The sequence below is a fragment of the Vitis vinifera genome, chromosome 15 (genome assembly GCF_030704535.1).
Source record: "Vitis vinifera cultivar Pinot Noir 40024 chromosome 15, ASM3070453v1".
Classification (NCBI taxonomy): Eukaryota; Viridiplantae; Streptophyta; class Magnoliopsida; order Vitales; family Vitaceae; genus Vitis; species Vitis vinifera.
The window spans coordinates 15,136,797-15,155,889 of NC_081819.1; the positions used below are offsets into that span (position 1 = coordinate 15,136,797).

A 19,093-nucleotide genomic window follows, 5' to 3' on the forward strand; every position below is an offset into this window, starting at 1 on the left:
GACTCACAGCCCAGTTAAAATGAGAATGCAAGAGTTTGGTGGGCCAAGTTCCAACCCACTCTATTTAGCCTAGTTGGCCCAATTGGTTTCAAAACAAGCCTTGTTCCAGTTTGTTATTTTTAAACACAAAAAAAAAAAAAATAATGTTTATATAAACTGAAAAAAAGAAAGTAAATACTTACCTGAAAAAAAAAATTGGTTTCTGAAATAAAAAATTTACGTATCCTTTGTCTAAGAATTCCTACATTTTATATAGAAATTGCTACTATTTTTTATTTTTAAAAATAAAAAATAGAAAGTATATCAGACTGTATTTTATAAATATGTTTTCATTTTTAAAATTATTTGCTATATGCTTGTTTTAAATTTTTTAATAATTCAAAATTTTCTCGGTTTATTAGTAAAATGAAAATTCCAGGCATGAGTCACCACAGCTAAAAATAAAAAATTTATCTTATATTATAAGATACTAGGAAGAACTTGGGCTTTGAGTTGGAGTTGGGTTGGGCTTTTTGGTGATTTGGACTTTCCGAAGCAGGCCCACAAAGAAACTGGGAACCTAGTGGGGGGCATCATTGGTGACAAGTCCACATCCAGCATGGAAAATGGGTAGTGCCACGTTGGAAAAATGATGTTGACGTGGTCGCTTAAGTGCTGAGTCATGTGCAAGTTATATGGACACCTTTTTATGATGTGTACAATTCCATGGGTGGATCCCAATGGCTTCCAGTTCAGGGAAATTAATGGGCCTTTGGGCCCACCCGACATGATATTTTTGACATGAGAAATGTTGAATGACCTATAGCATCATTTGAAACATCCAATTTCAAAATTATTATTAAAAAAAAAAAGGAAGAAAGAAAAAAAATAAAAAAATAAAAAGGAAGAAATGGCCTAATTGAGGTTTTACCTTGGGTGCTTTTTAATTTTGGTAAATTTTGAACTAATTCATATTGGTGTAAAATTTCAAAATGATTTGAAATTTGATCAAATACTTTGGCGGGAAATCTCTTAAAAGTTCCATTTTACAATAATTTTAGAAAGCGTTTTTTACTTAAAAAATGTTTTTAAAATAAATTAAAAGTTTGTTTGAAAATGTTTTTAATATTTATAACACTTAAAAATTTTCATTTTTAAAGTATTAAAAATGTTAGAAACACTTCATATAATCACTGTAAAACGCATTTTAAAAGCTCACGCTTTTAATATTTCTAATATTTGAAAATTTTTATCTTTCAAGTATTAAAAATGTTAGAAACACTTTCTAAAACCACTTCCAAATACATTTTAAGAGCCTGTTTTATAGTGATTTTATGAAGTATTTCTAATATTTTTAATACTTAAAAGGTAAAAAATTTTAAGGGTTAGAAATACTATAAACACTTTTAAGAATCACTACTAAACATACTTTTGTTTTTATGCTTTTTAAATAACTTAGAAGAAAATTTTGTCAAATTTAATTATATTATATATTATTTCATTTTGCTAAAAGATGAATAAATTTATTTATTTTTATTATCTTAAAATGTTGTTCTAAAATCACTCCCAAATACATTTTAAGAGCCTGTTTTATAGTGATTTTATGAAGTGTTTTTAATATTTTTAATACTTAAAAGGTAAAAAATTTTAAGGGTTAGAAATACTATAAACACTTTCAAGAATTACTACTAAACATACTTTTGTTTTTATGCTTTTTAAATAACTTAGAAGAAAATTTTGTCAAATTTAATTATATTATATATTATTTCATTTTGCTAAAAGATGAATAAATTTATTTATTTTTATTATCTTAAAATGTTGAACTATTTATCATTTAAATTTTGGTAGGAATATATATAATTGAGTTTTAAAAACTATTACAAGTGCTAAGTTTATCCAATTTCGATTTGATCCATACAACCCAGGTCTAATTTGATCAATTCAAACCTAACTTGAGCTTAAAACATGAAATTTGATTAGACTTAATTTGAACACTTTGAGTTAGAGGTTGGATTTGGACACGAGTGTTTCTTAATTTAGGGTTAGGATTATATAGATTGAAAATTTAACCAAACTCAACAAGTTGTAGCCAAAGAAAATTCATTCAATTTATCATGCTTTAAGGTATGCTTCATAAGTGTGAATATACACGAAAATAAGATAAGAATAAAGATGAATAACAATTCTATATAAAAAAAAATGAATCAAAATCTTAATAAATACATAATTTGATTTTTATATTAATAATTTTTTATTCTTATTCTCATTCTAAAAAACAATCCAAACATAATAACGAACAAAAATGAAAATAATTTCTCGTTTTTATTTTTTATTCCAACGTTCATGTTTTGGATTTCTCTCACACGACCCATTATTCATCTTCATTTCTATTTCCATTTCCATTTTTATTCGATAAAAAAAATATAAAACATAACCAGAAGTGGAAAATTCTCTAATACTAAGACATTATGCTTACTACAAACCCTATCTTGAATAAAAAACACACACACAAACAAGATTTAGCATTAAATTCTTGAAGGTAGGCATTTTTGTTAGCCAAATAATCAATGAGTTGAAAATACCAATAAAGAGAACCCAAAAGCAAAACCCATGAACCCCATGTCCATGATTGAGTGAAGGATTCACATGTAAAACAAAACAATAAGAATAAGAAAAAGAAAATATTTATTTATTTATTTTTTTTTTTTAAAGGCAAAGTAGGCTTGAGAGTAAATAAGAGAGAAGTGAGAGAAGACACCCCACACTCTTTGGTGGAAAGGAATGATGAGGAAGGAGAGCTTTTACCAATTCCAATACTCTAAAGCCTCAATGGTCTTGGTGTTTGCTCCTTTTCAAAAAGGCAAATGGGAAAGAATTTTGACAAGGCCCACAAAAGATTACAAAACACTTCTTTTTTGGAAATGTGTATATGATTAGTAAAATATTGGCATCATCATCATTTTAATCACTAAGTTTTTAGCTTTCATGGGATTGGAGACTCACATGACAGCTTGTCCATTGGTCTGCACTGAAACTTACCCAATCATCATCCACATCATCCTCCCATTTTTCTTTCCTCTTTTCCTTTTTTCTCTCCCCTTTTTTTAATATTTTATTTTATTTTTCCATGCAAACAATGTGGTTTTGAGTCTTAGGGTTCCATCAATTCTACTTGATGGGTTATGTGGTCCTTGTACATGGCATGTCCAAATATGGTGGAAGGAGAAATTTTTTATTTTTATATGACTTTTTTTTCCCCTATATTCATGGATTTCATTGAACCCAAAAATGATATATGTATAACAAGGTTTTTTTTTTTTTTTTTTTTTTTTTTTAAGTTTTTGAGTATTAATATTTTTTTTAAAATTTACTCTTATTTTTTTTAGCTAGGGAATTTTGTAAGAGGAAGAAACAAAGATTGAAGTCCAAAAATGGATTAACAACATATTAATTTTTTTAGTATTTTAATGTTAGTATTAAATTAATAAAACTATAAAAATGCCAAATGAGAATAAACTGTGGTATTTGTTTGTTTGTTTTTTTTTTTTACTTAATATTAAATAAATCTTAAAACTAAATATTATTTAATAATATTCAGTATTAAGTTGTTTATTTTTTTAATATTTTATTTCTATTAAGTACTAAAAAATAAAAATAAAAACACACTGATTAGTTTTAATATTTAGAAAAAATTAAATATTTTAGTTTTTTTTACTCAATCAAATAATTTAAAAAATTAATAATAAGTTAATAAAAAGTAGATAATAAATTATTTTAAAATTTGAAAGTAAATTACTTTCAATAAAAAATTAAAAAATTATTTTTGTACGTTATTGTAAACTTATTTCATTTATTTTAATTCTTAAATAATGTAATTATTTTTTATATTTTTATAATAAAATCAAATATTAAAAAAAATCATTTTTCTTAACTATTTATTTTTTCTAATACTTCTTGGAAACAATAAGAAGACAAATGTTATCAACATTATTATTTTGAATTTCTTTTATAAATAATTAAAATAGAAAAAGAATTGAAGAAAAATCAAAATTTTATTCCTTATTGGGAGTCAAAAATTGTCCAATAGTAGATGTCACTACCCATGAGTAATAATTGGGAGAGAACACAAAAGAAAGAAAGAGAGAGAGTGACTAGTGAGAGGTGGGGTGGGTGGGGCCCAGTAGACATTGTCCGACGCGGCTACAGTGGGGCCGCAGTGGAGTCAGCTCCCGACCAATCACTCACTGACATCACACTCCTACCACCCTTTTAACGATTTTGTCCTCTTGGCTGATCACCACTGGATTGACCATGCACGCGCACGCTCGCTTTTCCACATGCCCTAATTTCACCTCCCTTATTCCGGACATTTTCTGCTACACTCCTCGGTTTTCTGAGGGCGTTTTGGACATTTCCTCCGTCTGTTTGCCGGGCTTTTGTTCCTCGTGAAAATGACGTGTTTAGACTTTGGAGTCTCCACCGTGACGCGCTCTCTTCTCTCTTGCCTAAGAAATGGAAAATAATTAATATAATTAAATTTATTGAATATTGAAAATAGAAACTATTGTTATTAATTACAAATTAATATTTGTCACTTTTTATTCACTTTATTTTTAAAAAAATTTAATTGATTACTAAACATTATTGGTAAATAGGAGTATATGTGATTTGGGTTTGCTTCTTTCTTTGAATTAATGAATATTTATATTGTAATGATCTGGTTTAACATATTTTATATATATATATATATTTTATCTAGATTGGATCTTATTACTATAAAATTTTATTAAATAAAGATTGAAATAATTATGACATATTGGGTAGGAAAAGAAATTTCCAAAGTTATATACTCGATGAACTTTTCAGATAAATACATCTTAAAATTGTGAGTTTCCATTAAGCTCAAAATTAGTAATATCCACATTCCAAGAATCAGGTTGATGTAAAATGGTATCAAAATCAATTTGAAACCCGATAAATAGAATGTCAATTTTGACACAACAACATGACTTAAAATGATACCAATTTTAATGATTCAAATTAATTATAACCATATTTATGTTATAATCGTGTCAATTCATGTAACCCATTTAATAAACAGGTCATCTTTGCATTTGATTACTCAATCAATTTATGATACGTTTTAATCCATACAAATCTATTGAATTTTTATTACATTGATTTTTTTTAATATAACATAATTATTTAATTATAAATACCAAGTAAAGTTTTATATATTTATTAAAAATATTTTATAATTAAAATATTAAATATAGATATAATTTTAATTTTAATTTACTTTCTATATTCTAATAATAATATTATTAAAATTAAATAATTAAATTAATTAAGATTAAAACATTAAAACTTAAAATTTAAAACAACTAAAAAGTATTTTAAAATAATAAATTTATAAATTTTAGATAGATTCAAGGATTGCGATCATATTAATGGATTAAAATCATGCTAATATGCTAATATGTTATTAATGTCCAACTTAATCTATTTATTAAATGAGTCATCTCATATCCTTTACGTAATAAATGAGTCTCACTTATGTTGGGTCATTCTTATACAATTATTAAATGAGTCGTAATTAAGTTGAGTTAACCTCAACACAACCAACCCATTAACGATATCTATAGAAGACGGAGTCCTAATTTCATGTAATTAATTATAATTAATTTTCCTTTCAAATGGGTATGAATGATAGTGAGCATTGAGGCAACAAAGTAAGGTTATTATACAACTTCTAGTCATGGATGTAATTAAATCATGTGATATTTTGTGATGAAACTTGATGGAAAAGCAAGTATAAAGTCATTGTAGGTTATTATTCAACACTATGTATGTACGTCAATATTTATGTGATATCATGACAATAATGAAAAACTTGTCAATACAATCCCCTAAAGTCCATACCATATGATTTTCCTCTAATTCAAAGCAATACAATAATTATTGTAATGAAGAAACATTTACAATACCAACTATTATCCTTTCATTATGCTATGTAACCATTAATTTAGTGTCATCCACATACTATATAAAATTCCCATTTAAATTGTAAATTATACTCCTTTCCCTTTCCATTAGTATTAAAAATTATTTATTAAAACAATTTGATCAAATTTTAGGAAAATAATTTAAATTTAAATTTAATATATATTTTTGTTAATAAAAATATAATATAGAAATATTTTATCCATTTATGATAAATAAATATGTGATATGAATCGATAGACAGACACTTTGATAGAGTAAAACTCGAGATTAATTGTGTATTTAATTTATTTAGAATATAATAGATTTCATTTTAAAGCTTTTATTAACAAAATAGGGTTGGTGGAAATAAGTCAAATCTAAAAAGAGTGATAAATTTAACTTTTTCTATAGTATATATTAAAGAAAAAGAAAAAGAGATACCCCCAACATTTTGCTATAAATTATAATAAAATATTCAATTTGTCCCATTTGCCAAATTTGACTGCTTTTTGTAATGCTTTCAAAGCTACTAAGAGTAGTAAATGGCCCTTTTTATTTTTATTTTTATTATTTTATTTATTTTTTTAAGTGGGAATAGCCACATCATTCCTCAATTCCTACTACTCTCTTGTCCCAATGCCACATAAGACCTACGGTGGTCAAAAGGAATGGAATTCATCCACAATGGTGGGTGGGCCATGTTGGCCAATGTGGTGGGTGGTGGACCCAACCCCTTTACTTTATTTTTTTGTCTTAGTAGTTAGCATCATGGTGCACCCACCTAGCCATTATTTTATTTTTACCCACAAACCATCTTTTGATGCAGTTATTTCTGTTAATTAATTAAGATCCAAATCTTCATTACTCATAATCTAGTATTAGGGTTTAAGCATTCTTGGTCGCCTACAAAGTGTGTATGATTTAATATTAATAATTAAATCCTTTGATTTATTCAAATAATTATACTTTTTAAGTTTTGAAATCCACCTATAAATTCTTGACGGTCCATAAATTCAAATCGATTGATTTGTTAATAAATTTAAGTGAATCATATATTTTTTAAAATATTTCATATATTGAGATTGAATTTCTTCGCTTTTACTTGCCATTGTAAAATATTTATTGCAATTTGTGTATAAAAATTATTATTATCATTTCCATCTAAAATCGGGGTTACCTTGAATTTATGACCATTACAAACCTAATTTTAAGAGGTGATATGAATCTTATTGGAATTATGGTACTTGGAGATTTAATGGGGGGAAATAGGAATTAAATATAACAAACTATTTGAAAAGAAGAATACAATAAAGATGGTGAAGAACGAAACACAGAAAGCTTCACAATTTTAGAAGAATCTTTAGTTTTATTTTTCTCTGAAATGAGTTGAAGGTAATAATCAAATAAGTTTAGATGATGCTTACTTCAATTGAGGATTAGTAGACATTGAAATGTTTAATTAGCTTATATAGCCTATTCAACCCCATGATTGAGAGGGCCAAGTGAATTGGAGCTCTATAAGATAGCAACTCCGGGATTGAAGAAATAAATAAGAAAAACAACATATTAGTGTTATACAAGATACCATACTTGATAGACTTGAGTGAGTCCAAGTTACATTCAACGGGATTTTCGAAGCTAAAGAGGGACATTAAATGAAATGCCCTTATAACAATGTTCACCACTTATATTGAAACACCATACATCTCGTGTTGAAGAAGAATATTAAGCAAAATGACCTTGTAATGGAGCAAACAACCCTAAAATAAACTCAAGTGTATCCAATATTGAACCCAAACTCTTCTAGGTAACAACTCAAAAGCTAAAGTAACAGAGTATGTTCAATGACCGGCATGGTTTATGAAACCCGATTATTAACATGACTAAGGAAAAACATAAGCTAATACCCTTTCAAATGATGGAATATTTGATCATTTTTAGCTTGCTCATCAAACAAGGGTCTTACTAAGTCCCTTTGGGATGATGTCAAAGATTTGATCCTTACTGAAGGTGCAAGGAGTCCTTATAATGCCTACCATCTTATTATAGACTAATGCAATCGTAACATTGTTCTTTTTCTTTTTGGCTTCTTCTTGGACTCCTTTCTTTTTCTACTCATTGTACACTACCCTTCATCAATTCCTTTGTGAAAGAGATCACTCTTCCCTTTTTATATATCGACTTTGACGTTAAAAGAGTGAATTTCTCTTCATTTGATAATACCTTAGAAGCTCAAGTCATAAATTAAGTGAAATAATCTAGTTATCGTGCTAAAAATCATATAAATTATAGGCCTAATTGGATCCAACTTCTAATTACAGAATGACACACAAACCTTAGTTAAAATTTTAAAAATTCTATTTTCTTGCTTTTACTACCTTAAAATTTCAATAATGAAAAAATAGATAATTTGGAGATACTTGTTCATTAACTAACCTATGGTGTTTGAAGATTAACATCATGTGGGTCTATATCTCATTTACAAACTTGAAAGAAAATTTTTATCAATTCATTTGATGAAATATAAGAAGATTACGGAAGATTGAGTCTCTCAAATGTGATATGACTAATCAAAGGTTTTGAAAGTATGTCCTTAGCATCAATAAAAACTCATCCAAAATTTAACACATAATTATAAGTTGCGATTCATTTCAAAAGGAGTCTCTTGTCCTCATCGTTTAGTTGCTTCACTCAAGGGTTAGAAGTTAACTTTAGTTAACATATGATATAAAATGATTTTACTCAAAATCTTGAGCTTTTCATTTTCAAACCCTAATATTTCTTATGAAACCTCTAATCCTAGCTTGGTCACTAGAGTAATCACTTTCACTATTGACATATTCTCGTAGGTTGAAAGAAGAACATCATTGACCGAGTTTGAATTTGATTATTATTTATTTCAATAAACATCAGGGTACATGTGATTCGTCGGTGGAAGACCATTTGCATCTGATTCTTGTTGCTTAATTGATATTAATGTTAAAAAAAATACTATTTTGACAAATATTACAATACACGTGATTTGCATACAGAATGAACATTTAAACACGTTTAAACCTCATATATATTTATATTATTGTCTTATAAATTTATCATGAAAATAAATAAATAAAATTATGAATAATAATAAACATAAATGGAACATTTATTTGGATATGTTACGTAATATTTTTTTTTTAAATAATAATAATTTTATATAAAATATTAAATCAATTAAAAATACAATTAAATTATTAATAAACATAAATTCAAAATAATTAAATTATTCGTACAGCCCCACTAGCCGGACGAATCCAACGCAGATCCAGTAGATGATTATACTATGTGGGAAATTAAAAATTACGAAAAGAGCGTGGGGAGCACGCCGGAAGAGGGGAGCGTGGTGATTCTAGTCCTCATTCTTACACAATCGCAGGGAGGGAGGGGTGTTTTTTCTCATGGCCTTTAAAAAGACGTGTAGCACAAAGAAGGAACAGAGGTGGGACCCACAACGGTGGAAATGGCAGTGGGCCCACTCCACTCTCCCACAGTGAAAGCGCCCCACTTTTCCTGACTTCACCACCCCACCCCTCCCTCTTCCCTCCTCCTCCTCCACCACCACCACCACCACCGCCGCTCTGCCACCACCTCCGCCACCACCACCTTTCTCTCTCTTCCTCCTCTCGCTGTACACATGGCTCAGCGCAGCTAAAGTTGGACCAGACCAAAAAGAAAAAGCAAAAGCCACAATTGTTTACGAGCCACTACCAGCACACTAGTACCAATTTGGCTTCCAAATTCCGCCGAGAGTGTAACGACACTCCACTCTTCAAGAAAACAAAATCCCTAGATCGCCTTCAGTGAACCAAGGTTCGTCTGTACGAACACCTCTTCCCCACCACTGGTTTGTTCATTGTCGTCCTCTCTTTCTTTTTCTTCTGTTTTTGGTGTTCTGAATTGAGGGTTTGGGAATTCAAGGGTTCAGTTTCAGAATGGGTCGTAATGGGAATGGAACAATGTAATGGAATTTATCTTTTTTTATTTTTATTTTTAAAATTTTGCTTTTTGGATGCTCTTTTTTTTGGGGGGTTTTAGGGTTTTTTTTTTTTCTTTTTTCCCGGGACCGGTTTTGTGGTGGTGGAGTTGATTGTGAGTGAAGTTAAGGATTTTGAGATTTCTTTGACTGGGTTGCTTTCTTTGTTTGATCTCTGCCAAAGGAGTTTGTGACTCGGGGAATTTTAGAGTTATGGATGTTCATGCACTACGCATGGGTGAGTGATGATTGGGGGTTACCGTTTGTTCTCTCTGTTCTTACGATTGGGTGAAGATGAAAATACCAGTTTAATTCCACATTTCTGTTTTTATTGCTGTTTGCTGTAAATTACTTACTCTCTTTGGCCTACCCAGTTCTCCGTTTGCCCCCCTGGAAAACTAGGGGGACAAAAGATTTTTTTAAGAGTCTTATTTTTATGTTATTTTGGTGTCTGAGAAAAATGATTAGTTCGTGGGCTTAGTTGAGTGGAGATTTTTGCTTCTAAGTCCTGGGAAAAAATTTTAAGCTTCAGTATTTTGATTTCCTTCTTTCTTACTTCATTTGCTCTGCAGCCTGATGGGGTTTAATGTTGCTTTCTGTTTCATCTTCTTTTTCATTTTGTTCAATTAACCAACCTGCTCTGTACCGGAATTTTGAAGTTTTTATTGTAGTGGTTGTAATTAAGAACAGGTGAAGAAAAGAATAAATATACAGAGTATTTGATTCTTTGTTACCATGTTGTTGGCTTTTGTGTTTTTTATTTTTCCATTTTTTATGGTTGATCTGTTGCATTTCACTGATCAGTAAAAAAAAAATTGGAAGATCAAATCTCTCACAATGCAACTTGAGTGAGTTAGAATAGGAAGTTTAATATGATAGCTTTTATGTCAGTTGATCAAGAACAAAGGGTATCTTGAAAGAGAATATAGTGGGGGAAGATAAATACAAACTGTTCACAGATATACTTATTAGGATCCGACAAAAAGTGGATACCCATTGAACTAAATCTTGTTTCCATTTGCAGATTCGATTCAGCACAAGTGTTCCATGTAATGATACACAGTAATCAGACATGGAAAGAATTCCAGAGTCAAAGAAAACGCTTCCTGGGCAATTGCCAATTGTGGGTCTGGTAGCAAAACAACACATGGCTTTGCTAAGGCAAGAAGTCGGTCGGCCTGATGCACGGGATTCTCAAGATTCAGACTCTTCTCCTGCACCAATAAGGACGTGGAAAGGAAAGGATTCTTTACTTGAGCAAGAGGAGTCGATGCCTGATGTTGTTAAGGGCAGTAGTGATTCATTTGAGGAAGGTGGCCCTAGCTCTTTCTCTGGGGCTAGTCATCCCCCAGAACCCGTAGATACAGATCCGATGAGAACAGTGTATGTACCAATTGGTCAGAAGAAGTCTGAGGGTGGTTGCTTGATGAAAAGCTTATCTATGAAGGGTCCTTTTTTAGAGGATCTATCAATCCGTGTTTCAGGTATAAAACCAAGCCCATCTGTTCTTTCACCTGCAGAAAGCTTGGTTGAAGAACCTAATGATTTGGGTGCTTTGTCTTCTCCATTTTCGATTCCTCGTGCATCACAAAATACTGAAAACTCTCTCCTTCCTCCTGATTCTGAAGAAAAGGAATGTGTTTGGGATGCTTCTTTGCCTCCAAGTGGCAATGTAAGTCCACACAGTAGCATTGATAGCACTGGTGTTGTCACAGCCATGAGCATTGTCAATAGCTGTGCCAGTACATACAGGAGTGATGCAATGACAAGTGATGGCATGCTTAGTGTGGAGAGGAACTGTGAGAGTACAAAGGGAAGTGTAAGAGGGGATTCACTTGAGAGTGCAAAAACTAGCATTAGCCGTGCAAGCGATAGCAGTGGCCTTAGTGATGATAGTAATTGGAGTAACATTACTGGTAGTGCTAATAAGCCACACAAAGGAAATGATCCTAGATGGAAGGCCATTCTTGCCATCCGTGCACGAGATGGCATTTTGGGTATGAGTCATTTTAGGTTGCTCAGACGGCTTGGGTGTGGTGATATTGGCAGTGTGTATCTCTCGGAGTTGAGTGGTACACGCTGTTACTTTGCAATGAAAGTAATGGATAAGGCATCTCTTGCAAGCCGAAAAAAATTGACCAGAGCTCAGACAGAAAGAGAGATTCTGCAGCTACTAGACCATCCATTCCTACCAACTCTTTACACTCATTTTGAGACAGACAGATTCTCATGTTTGGTCATGGAATTTTGTCCGGGAGGTGATCTTCACACTCTAAGGCAACGACAACCTGGGAAACATTTCTCTGAGTATGCTGCCCGGTATGCCTTCTGATCTAATTACGTTTTCTTCTGTAAATTATCTAGTAACATTTCCTTTGTTTCATTAGCATTTATTTGTTCTTTATGTTTTCATCAATGACTTTCTTCCTTTCCTAAATTACATTTAATCCTTTTATGATTCATTGTTATTACTCCTTTTGTTTATTTGGGAAAAGTTTCATTTTGTGAATCACCCTCTGCAGTCTGTGCTCTTTTGAGAAATTCACATATGATGATTTTGGTGGTGGGTGTGCACCTTTTTTTTCCAATTAAATTCTGTCTTCTTGTTCTCCATCTTTTCATGCACCTTTTGCTTGCTTGTAATTTCGTGTGATTTTTAAACATGTGTTTGTTCGAGATTTTATTCCATTCGTACAGTGCATAAAGTTTATGAATCATTCAATGAAGTTAAAACGATACTGGATTTGATCGTATCTTTATGCTATCAAGTTTTTGAAATCATTAGGAACTTTACTATTGGCTGGTTAAAATTCTTTTTAGCATAACCAGTTTCTATACTGTACATACTCATCTTTGTTGCCTTCTGGCCATTTTTCCAAATCCACTGGAAGGTCATTAAAAAGAAATCTTTGCATTATCTGGGATTGTCTTTTTTGTAATTATTACCTTTATTTGTTTTTTCCTTACAGTTTTCCAACATGGGAATGAATGAAAAAAAGGGCCACATGTTGGAGATTTCTTATTTTCATCCAGGCGCCTAGTCCTGAACTTTAAGCAATATATGCATGTGTGCCAATACCAGACCGACCAAATGGCGGCTTGGTATTTTCAATAGACTCTGACTCTGCTGCACCATTATTTTATTCTGGTAGCACATAATGTATGCTCTACTGTCGTTGTGCAGAAAGATTGTACTGTTAAAGTAATATCCATCCATATGTCTATATAGATAAAACTGAAAAGTCTAATTCAAACTAGCCGCAGAACATGTTGTCAAATAATGAGGCTTGGAAAGTAGGCTTATGCTTGAATCCAAGTCTCTGATTGGTGCAAATGGCTCGTCGTGTTAATCAACATCATGAACATATGGTCAAATAATGAGGCTTGGAAAGTTAGCTTATGGGTGAATCACATGCCTCCTATTGGTGTGAATGACTTATCCTGTCCTTTTAATCAATACCATTTCTTGAACTTATTTGTCATCTGTTCACATGTAAAGCAATCTGGAATTTTGACCGGTAGCTTCCATTTGATCAAGAAGTCGACATGTTAGAAGTTCTACCATTTAAGCAAATATTGCTTCCTCCATAATTGTAATAAATACTGCTTAGTTTGTGCTCATGTTAAAGACTGCTTCCTTCATAGCTCTTGGTGCCCAAATGTGTGCAATGGGATGCCTGTGTGCTTGTGAGGTGGGTTAGGGTCACTTCTCGAACCATGATTTGGGCATTTTGAATGAGAAATTGCACTATTTTGTGAAGTTTGATTATCAAACATGACCATCTTGCTTTTCTATCAAAAAGAGAAGAGTTCTTGTCGTGGTAGAATTCCTCTCTTTTCTGTCCAAAATATAATTAGTCACCACAAATATGTCCTTCTATTTTGAAAAAGTAATAATAATTCTAGCTACTATATGTAACTGGGGTTGCAGTCATAAATAATGGAAAAATCTGCGGTAAATTAATTATTAATTATCAATTATCCTTTACTTGCATAGATACCTATTTGTGCTTTGAAGGCACATGCACTCTCTCTTTGTGCTTCAGTAATTTATTTTCTTCTTTGGTCTTCTTAATGCTGTTTGCTGTAACTGTTTAATTATCATTACTGTTTTACCTCCTCATATTATGCTTATTAAACAAATTTATCTCCTTATGCTGTATGATATTGCTGTTTCTTTCCAATTATGCATATGAGAGGAAATATGGGATTCAATAGTGACTCAGATTTGCCAATATAGTCACTGTTTCTTGCTAATTAAGATATATGAATTGCCCTTTGAGAACATCGTTATATGGAGCTTGTCTCATTAGAAGGTCTTAATTTTTTTTTGTCCCAACAATTTATTTTTGTTATTAATGCTATATTTCATTAGAAGACCCATCTAAAGAGTGTGTATATTGAGGTAGGAATAGAATGTACAAATTAGAAGACCCATCTAAAGAGTGTATGTTGAGGTAGGAATAGAATGTACAATTGCTCATTAAAGAAAATTATATTGAAAAATAGCAAATTGCTCCAATCTAGAGGGCCAGTGGGTAGGTTGTATGGTTGTATGGGTCATGTGATGCTAATTTGTTTGCATCCAACCATGGCCTAGCCATTTACTTATAGGATAGGTGGGTTTTGCATTGGCCATTGAGTTGGATTTGTTTTGGTTGTTTAGATTGATTACAGATCGGCTTAGATATTTAATGAAGTGGGTTGATTTACTTAGGTCTGGGTTTACTTGAGCATGTTTTAAGGACCCTATTACACCTAAGCAAAACCAATGCACAATGAATGGTTTTATTGGATTTGTGTTCTGATGGGTTTGGATGGAAGGATGGGATGAGAATTGCTGCCCCTCTATTGTGTGGAAACTTCAGAAAGCAATAATAGAAGAATTCTGACATGTGTTTAAGTGCATCTACTTCAAACTATTTGCTGGCTTAAGTAACTTGGCTTGAGTGGCAATGAGAATGTCTTAGCCGAAGTTGGAATTTCAATTTGTAAAAGACTTTCACTCCACAATGTTACCAGTGGAATTTGCCTTAAAAACAAAATTTTAATAGAGTTCATTTTAACAACAGGAGCATTGTCGTCCTTGAACCAATTCCACAAGTATGAAACCTTTTAGTTACTAAATTAGCTTTGCAATGCTCAATGGTAACTTTTTACCTGTTTTTAACCTAGAAGTTCCAATTTCACCCATTGACTCTTTTCTTTTACATTAATCAACCAACTCCACCAGAGATTCTGGTCTTCTCTCGACATTTACTATGAAGAACCATAAGGAAAGTCACAGATGACAAATATAGCAATATCCAGGAGTAAAAGAAACTTTATCTTTGGAAAATGAAAGAGAAAAAATTGGGAAAATCCCCAGTGGGCCTCACTAGTGAGCCCACTGTAGTTGTCACATGATGCTGCTGAAGTCAATTTGGCCTCTGTGGAATTGGGAAAATCTGAATTTTCCTTATTCAAGAGTATTTTGGTAAATTGGCATGTTCAGAATGTGGCTTTAATATGGTATGGTTTAATAATGGAGCTAGTTATGGTTGAAATGCCATGAAAAAAACTGTTATCTTTGTTTTGGCATCTCTTTTGTCTGTTTGTTTTAATAGAAACTTGTAATCTTGGTCAAGTATGAATCCCTACTTATTATATGGTTTTGGTAGATTACTGAAGTATTTGCAGGAGTTAAGCAAGAACTGGGCTACCATTAAATACTCCAAAAGTGGCCACTTATAACTGAGGCTGCTTTCCCTTGTTTTGAGGATTCTGCCGTTTTTTTTGCAACAATATTCAACTCTTTTGTCTGATCAAAAAAAAATATTCGACTCTTTTCATGCTGAAAAACATGATTTGGTAATGATAGCTCCCTAGAACCATTCCTTGTATTTGTTTTCCTTATTATGAAACAGAGCCTGAGGTGAATTTCTAAAGTTGACTAATGTTTGTCTTTGTCTTCAAGTACCTATTTTGAGACCATGCCATCTTGAGTTAAATATCAAAAGCAGTCACATGGGAAGCACTTCCTGTTTTCACTCCCAAATCCTTAAACTTCTGCTTTGGATGTTTGATCATATTCTGTTGTAGCACCATTTTTTTTTTAAAAGAAGGATACCATTTTGTACAATGCAGTGTTATCTCATATTTGCTAATAATATAGCAGTATGCAGTAGGATGTAATTGGATTGAATTGGGTCTTAAATCTTGCTATTTAATGCCTAATCATGGTTGAGGAGATACACTATTTTCTTTGCTCAAAGAAGAAGGAATCTCTAATCTATCAGGGTGATGATACAATGAGATCTGCAGGGATTATATAGCTTTTGTTTCCTATACATTCTGTTCCTCCTTTGTGTGGTTGATGCTATGTTAACTCTAGGAAAATTTTCTTTTGTAATGGTCTCTTGATGCATAGTCAAATTGTTATTGATAATGGCAAAAAGAAAAAAGGAAATGTGGAAAGACAATAAATATTTTTCTGTGTATGAATATCTTAAGGTGGTTTTAATAGTTTATGATTTTACAATTTTGAACTCAGAAATAATAACTGTTGTGAAAGGGGAATAAAATTTTTTTTGATAGAGAAATGGTAGTAAAATTCATAAATGAGGTAGAAAAGGACGGCATTTTATCCCTCCAGTCAAATGAACAAAGCAATACCTGTGATGCCTATCATTATCATGACATGTTAAAAATTTCCCCTAGAAACGTTTTTCTTTTCTCAAAGAGAAAAGATCTACATGATGGAGAACCTCAGCCAGATCTAAGCACCTGCAATGCCTTCTTCCTTTATGTTTCTCTGCTGTGACTCATCATCCTTAGTCCCACTTTTTAAAACCTTAGTCATACTGTTTTCAACTTTTTCATTTCGTTGTTTTTCAAGCAAAGCAGTAATGATCAATGTTTATACTATTGCCTGCAGGTTTTATGCTGCAGAGGTTCTATTAGCACTTGAGTATCTCCACATGCTTGGAGTTGTCTACCGGGATTTGAAACCAGAAAATGTTTTAGTCCGTGATGATGGCCACATAATGCTCTCAGATTTTGACCTTTCCCTAAGATGTGCAGTTTCACCCACCCTTATTAAAACCTCCTCATTTGATTCTGACCCCTCCAAACGGGGAACTGGTGGTGCATTCTGTGTCCAGCCTGCCTGTATTGAACCCTCATCAGTATGCATCCAGCCAGCATGTTTTATTCCCCGGATCTTTCCCCAGAAGAATAGTAAGAAAAAAACTAGAAGACCACGAGCTGAGCCTGGGCTGCCTGCCAGTACATTGCCTGAGCTTGTGGCAGAGCCTACTGCAGCTCGGTCCATGTCCTTTGTTGGGACCCATGAATACCTTGCTCCTGAAATCATCAAGGGAGAAGGGCATGGCAGTGCAGTTGATTGGTGGACATTTGGTATCTTCTTGCATGAACTACTGTATGGTAAAACCCCTTTCAAGGGTTCAGGAAACCGGGCTACCCTTTTCAATGTGGTGGGGCAACAGCTCAGATTTCCTGATGCACCAGCGACTAGTTATGCAAGTCGGGATCTAATCCGGGGATTACTGGTGAAGGAGCCACAGCACAGACTGGGTGTGAAGAGGGGAGCAACTGAGATAAAGCAGCACCCCTTCTTTGAAGGCGTGAATTGGGCTCTGATACGATGCAGCACGCCGCCAGAGATTCCAAGACCAGTGGAAACAGAGCTACCAGGAAAGTTTGGGACAGTTGACACTGTTGGGGTCGGGATCGGCAGCAGTAGTAAGAGGATGGTAGGGGCAGACATGAAGTCTGGGGGTAAATATCTCGACTTTGAGTTCTTCTAGTCTTTTGATTTACAGGATTGTGCTGTGTTGGAATTAGTATCATCAGTTAATCCTACAAAGAAATTCAACTTCAATTTGAAAATTTATACCTTCAAATTCTAGGGCTCTTCTTCTGGATTTCACATTGGGTCTGACATAAAAAAGGGAAAAAAAAGGGAATTTAACCTGAGACCCAATGTCATATGTAGAGAACTCATTATCATTTCATGACTAGAGTTAATATTGTCAACTGAATTTACAGAGTTTTTGTGCCTCAATCCATTGTCATCTGATGTTGCAAGTTGTGAGTTTTTTATTGTTAAAAATTTCAAGGAAATGTAGAGACAATGCAAGTCTGAAAATATGATCTCAACTTGCATTCAACACATTGTAGGACATGGCCCCTCATTCTCACTCACTATTTTTCTTGAGAATCATCTTTGGTAATGGCATTCCCACATTATTGCAAAGATGAATGAATGAAGAGGGAATTTTTCCAAGGAATAGTGGATATGACAAGTGAATATTTGCCTTGTACTAGTGCTCATTCTCAAGGTTGAGGTGAATTGAAGTGTGTAGTCCCTTGTATGCCTTAATTCTTCCATCTCTATCACCACTATCACATAAAACCATGAGATTCTTTTCAGGAAGTTGCATCCATGTGCAAAAGTAATACATTTGCAACTTACAATTTTATGTCATCATGTTAATAGTTTGATGAGTTTGAATGGTGTTATTTATGTCGATTCATACACAATCTAACTTAATCCATTTATTAAACGGGTTGTGTCATGTTTATGTGATAAACGGGTCGTGTTTGTAACTAATTACGATTATTAAAAGATTATTAAATGGGTCATATTAAATTTTCAATATTTCTTATTTTAAGACTATCACTCAAAGCACCAATTTAATGCTCTCACTTGTATTTGCATATGTTCAAAATTGACTCTTATAGGGAGAAACCAAACATAAGTCTTCTAAATTTTAAGATGAAAATATGCAATAATAATGAACTATTAGTATGTTATTGGACTAGTGTTAATCAATTTTTTTCTTCTAATTTTTGTTATTATACTAGGTTAGGCTTGAGCCAAGATTTAAGCAACTTGAATTGAAACTTAATTTAATATTTTTAGAATATTTATTATTAATATTATTCTATATAATAATAGTTATTTATTTGTTTTATAGATTTTTTTATTATAAAAAAAGCAAATTATAATTATGTTATATGCAAGAATGAAAATATCGGTAATCATAGATATATCGGTACTTGGATTTTATGGATATATCGAAGATATATCGGTAAATATTTTGACACAAAATA

At 32.2% G+C, this 19,093-nt stretch overlaps 1 protein-coding gene across 3 annotated transcripts; it reads left to right on the forward strand.

Annotated features, from left to right (window-relative positions):
- Positions 1–9,439: 9,439 nt before the first annotated feature.
- On the forward strand, positions 9,440–18,041 carry LOC100244501 (protein kinase G11A-like). 3 transcript variants are annotated; one of them, XM_002273205.4, is made up of 3 exons: positions 9,440–9,847; positions 11,001–12,295; positions 16,893–18,041. In XM_002273205.4, the coding sequence occupies exons 2-3, from the start codon at positions 11,049–11,051 to the stop codon at positions 17,782–17,784; spliced, it is 2,139 nt and encodes a 712-aa protein (XP_002273241.1). In that variant the 5' UTR covers positions 9,440–9,847; positions 11,001–11,048; the 3' UTR covers positions 17,785–18,041. The 3 variants fall into 3 exon arrangements, with proteins under 3 accessions (XP_002273241.1, XP_010661400.1, XP_010661401.1); XM_010663098.3 differs by having other exon boundaries at positions 9,446–9,813; XM_010663099.3 differs by lacking the exon at positions 9,440–9,847 and adding an exon at positions 10,061–10,214.
- The last annotated feature ends 1,052 nt before the right edge of the window (positions 18,042–19,093 follow it).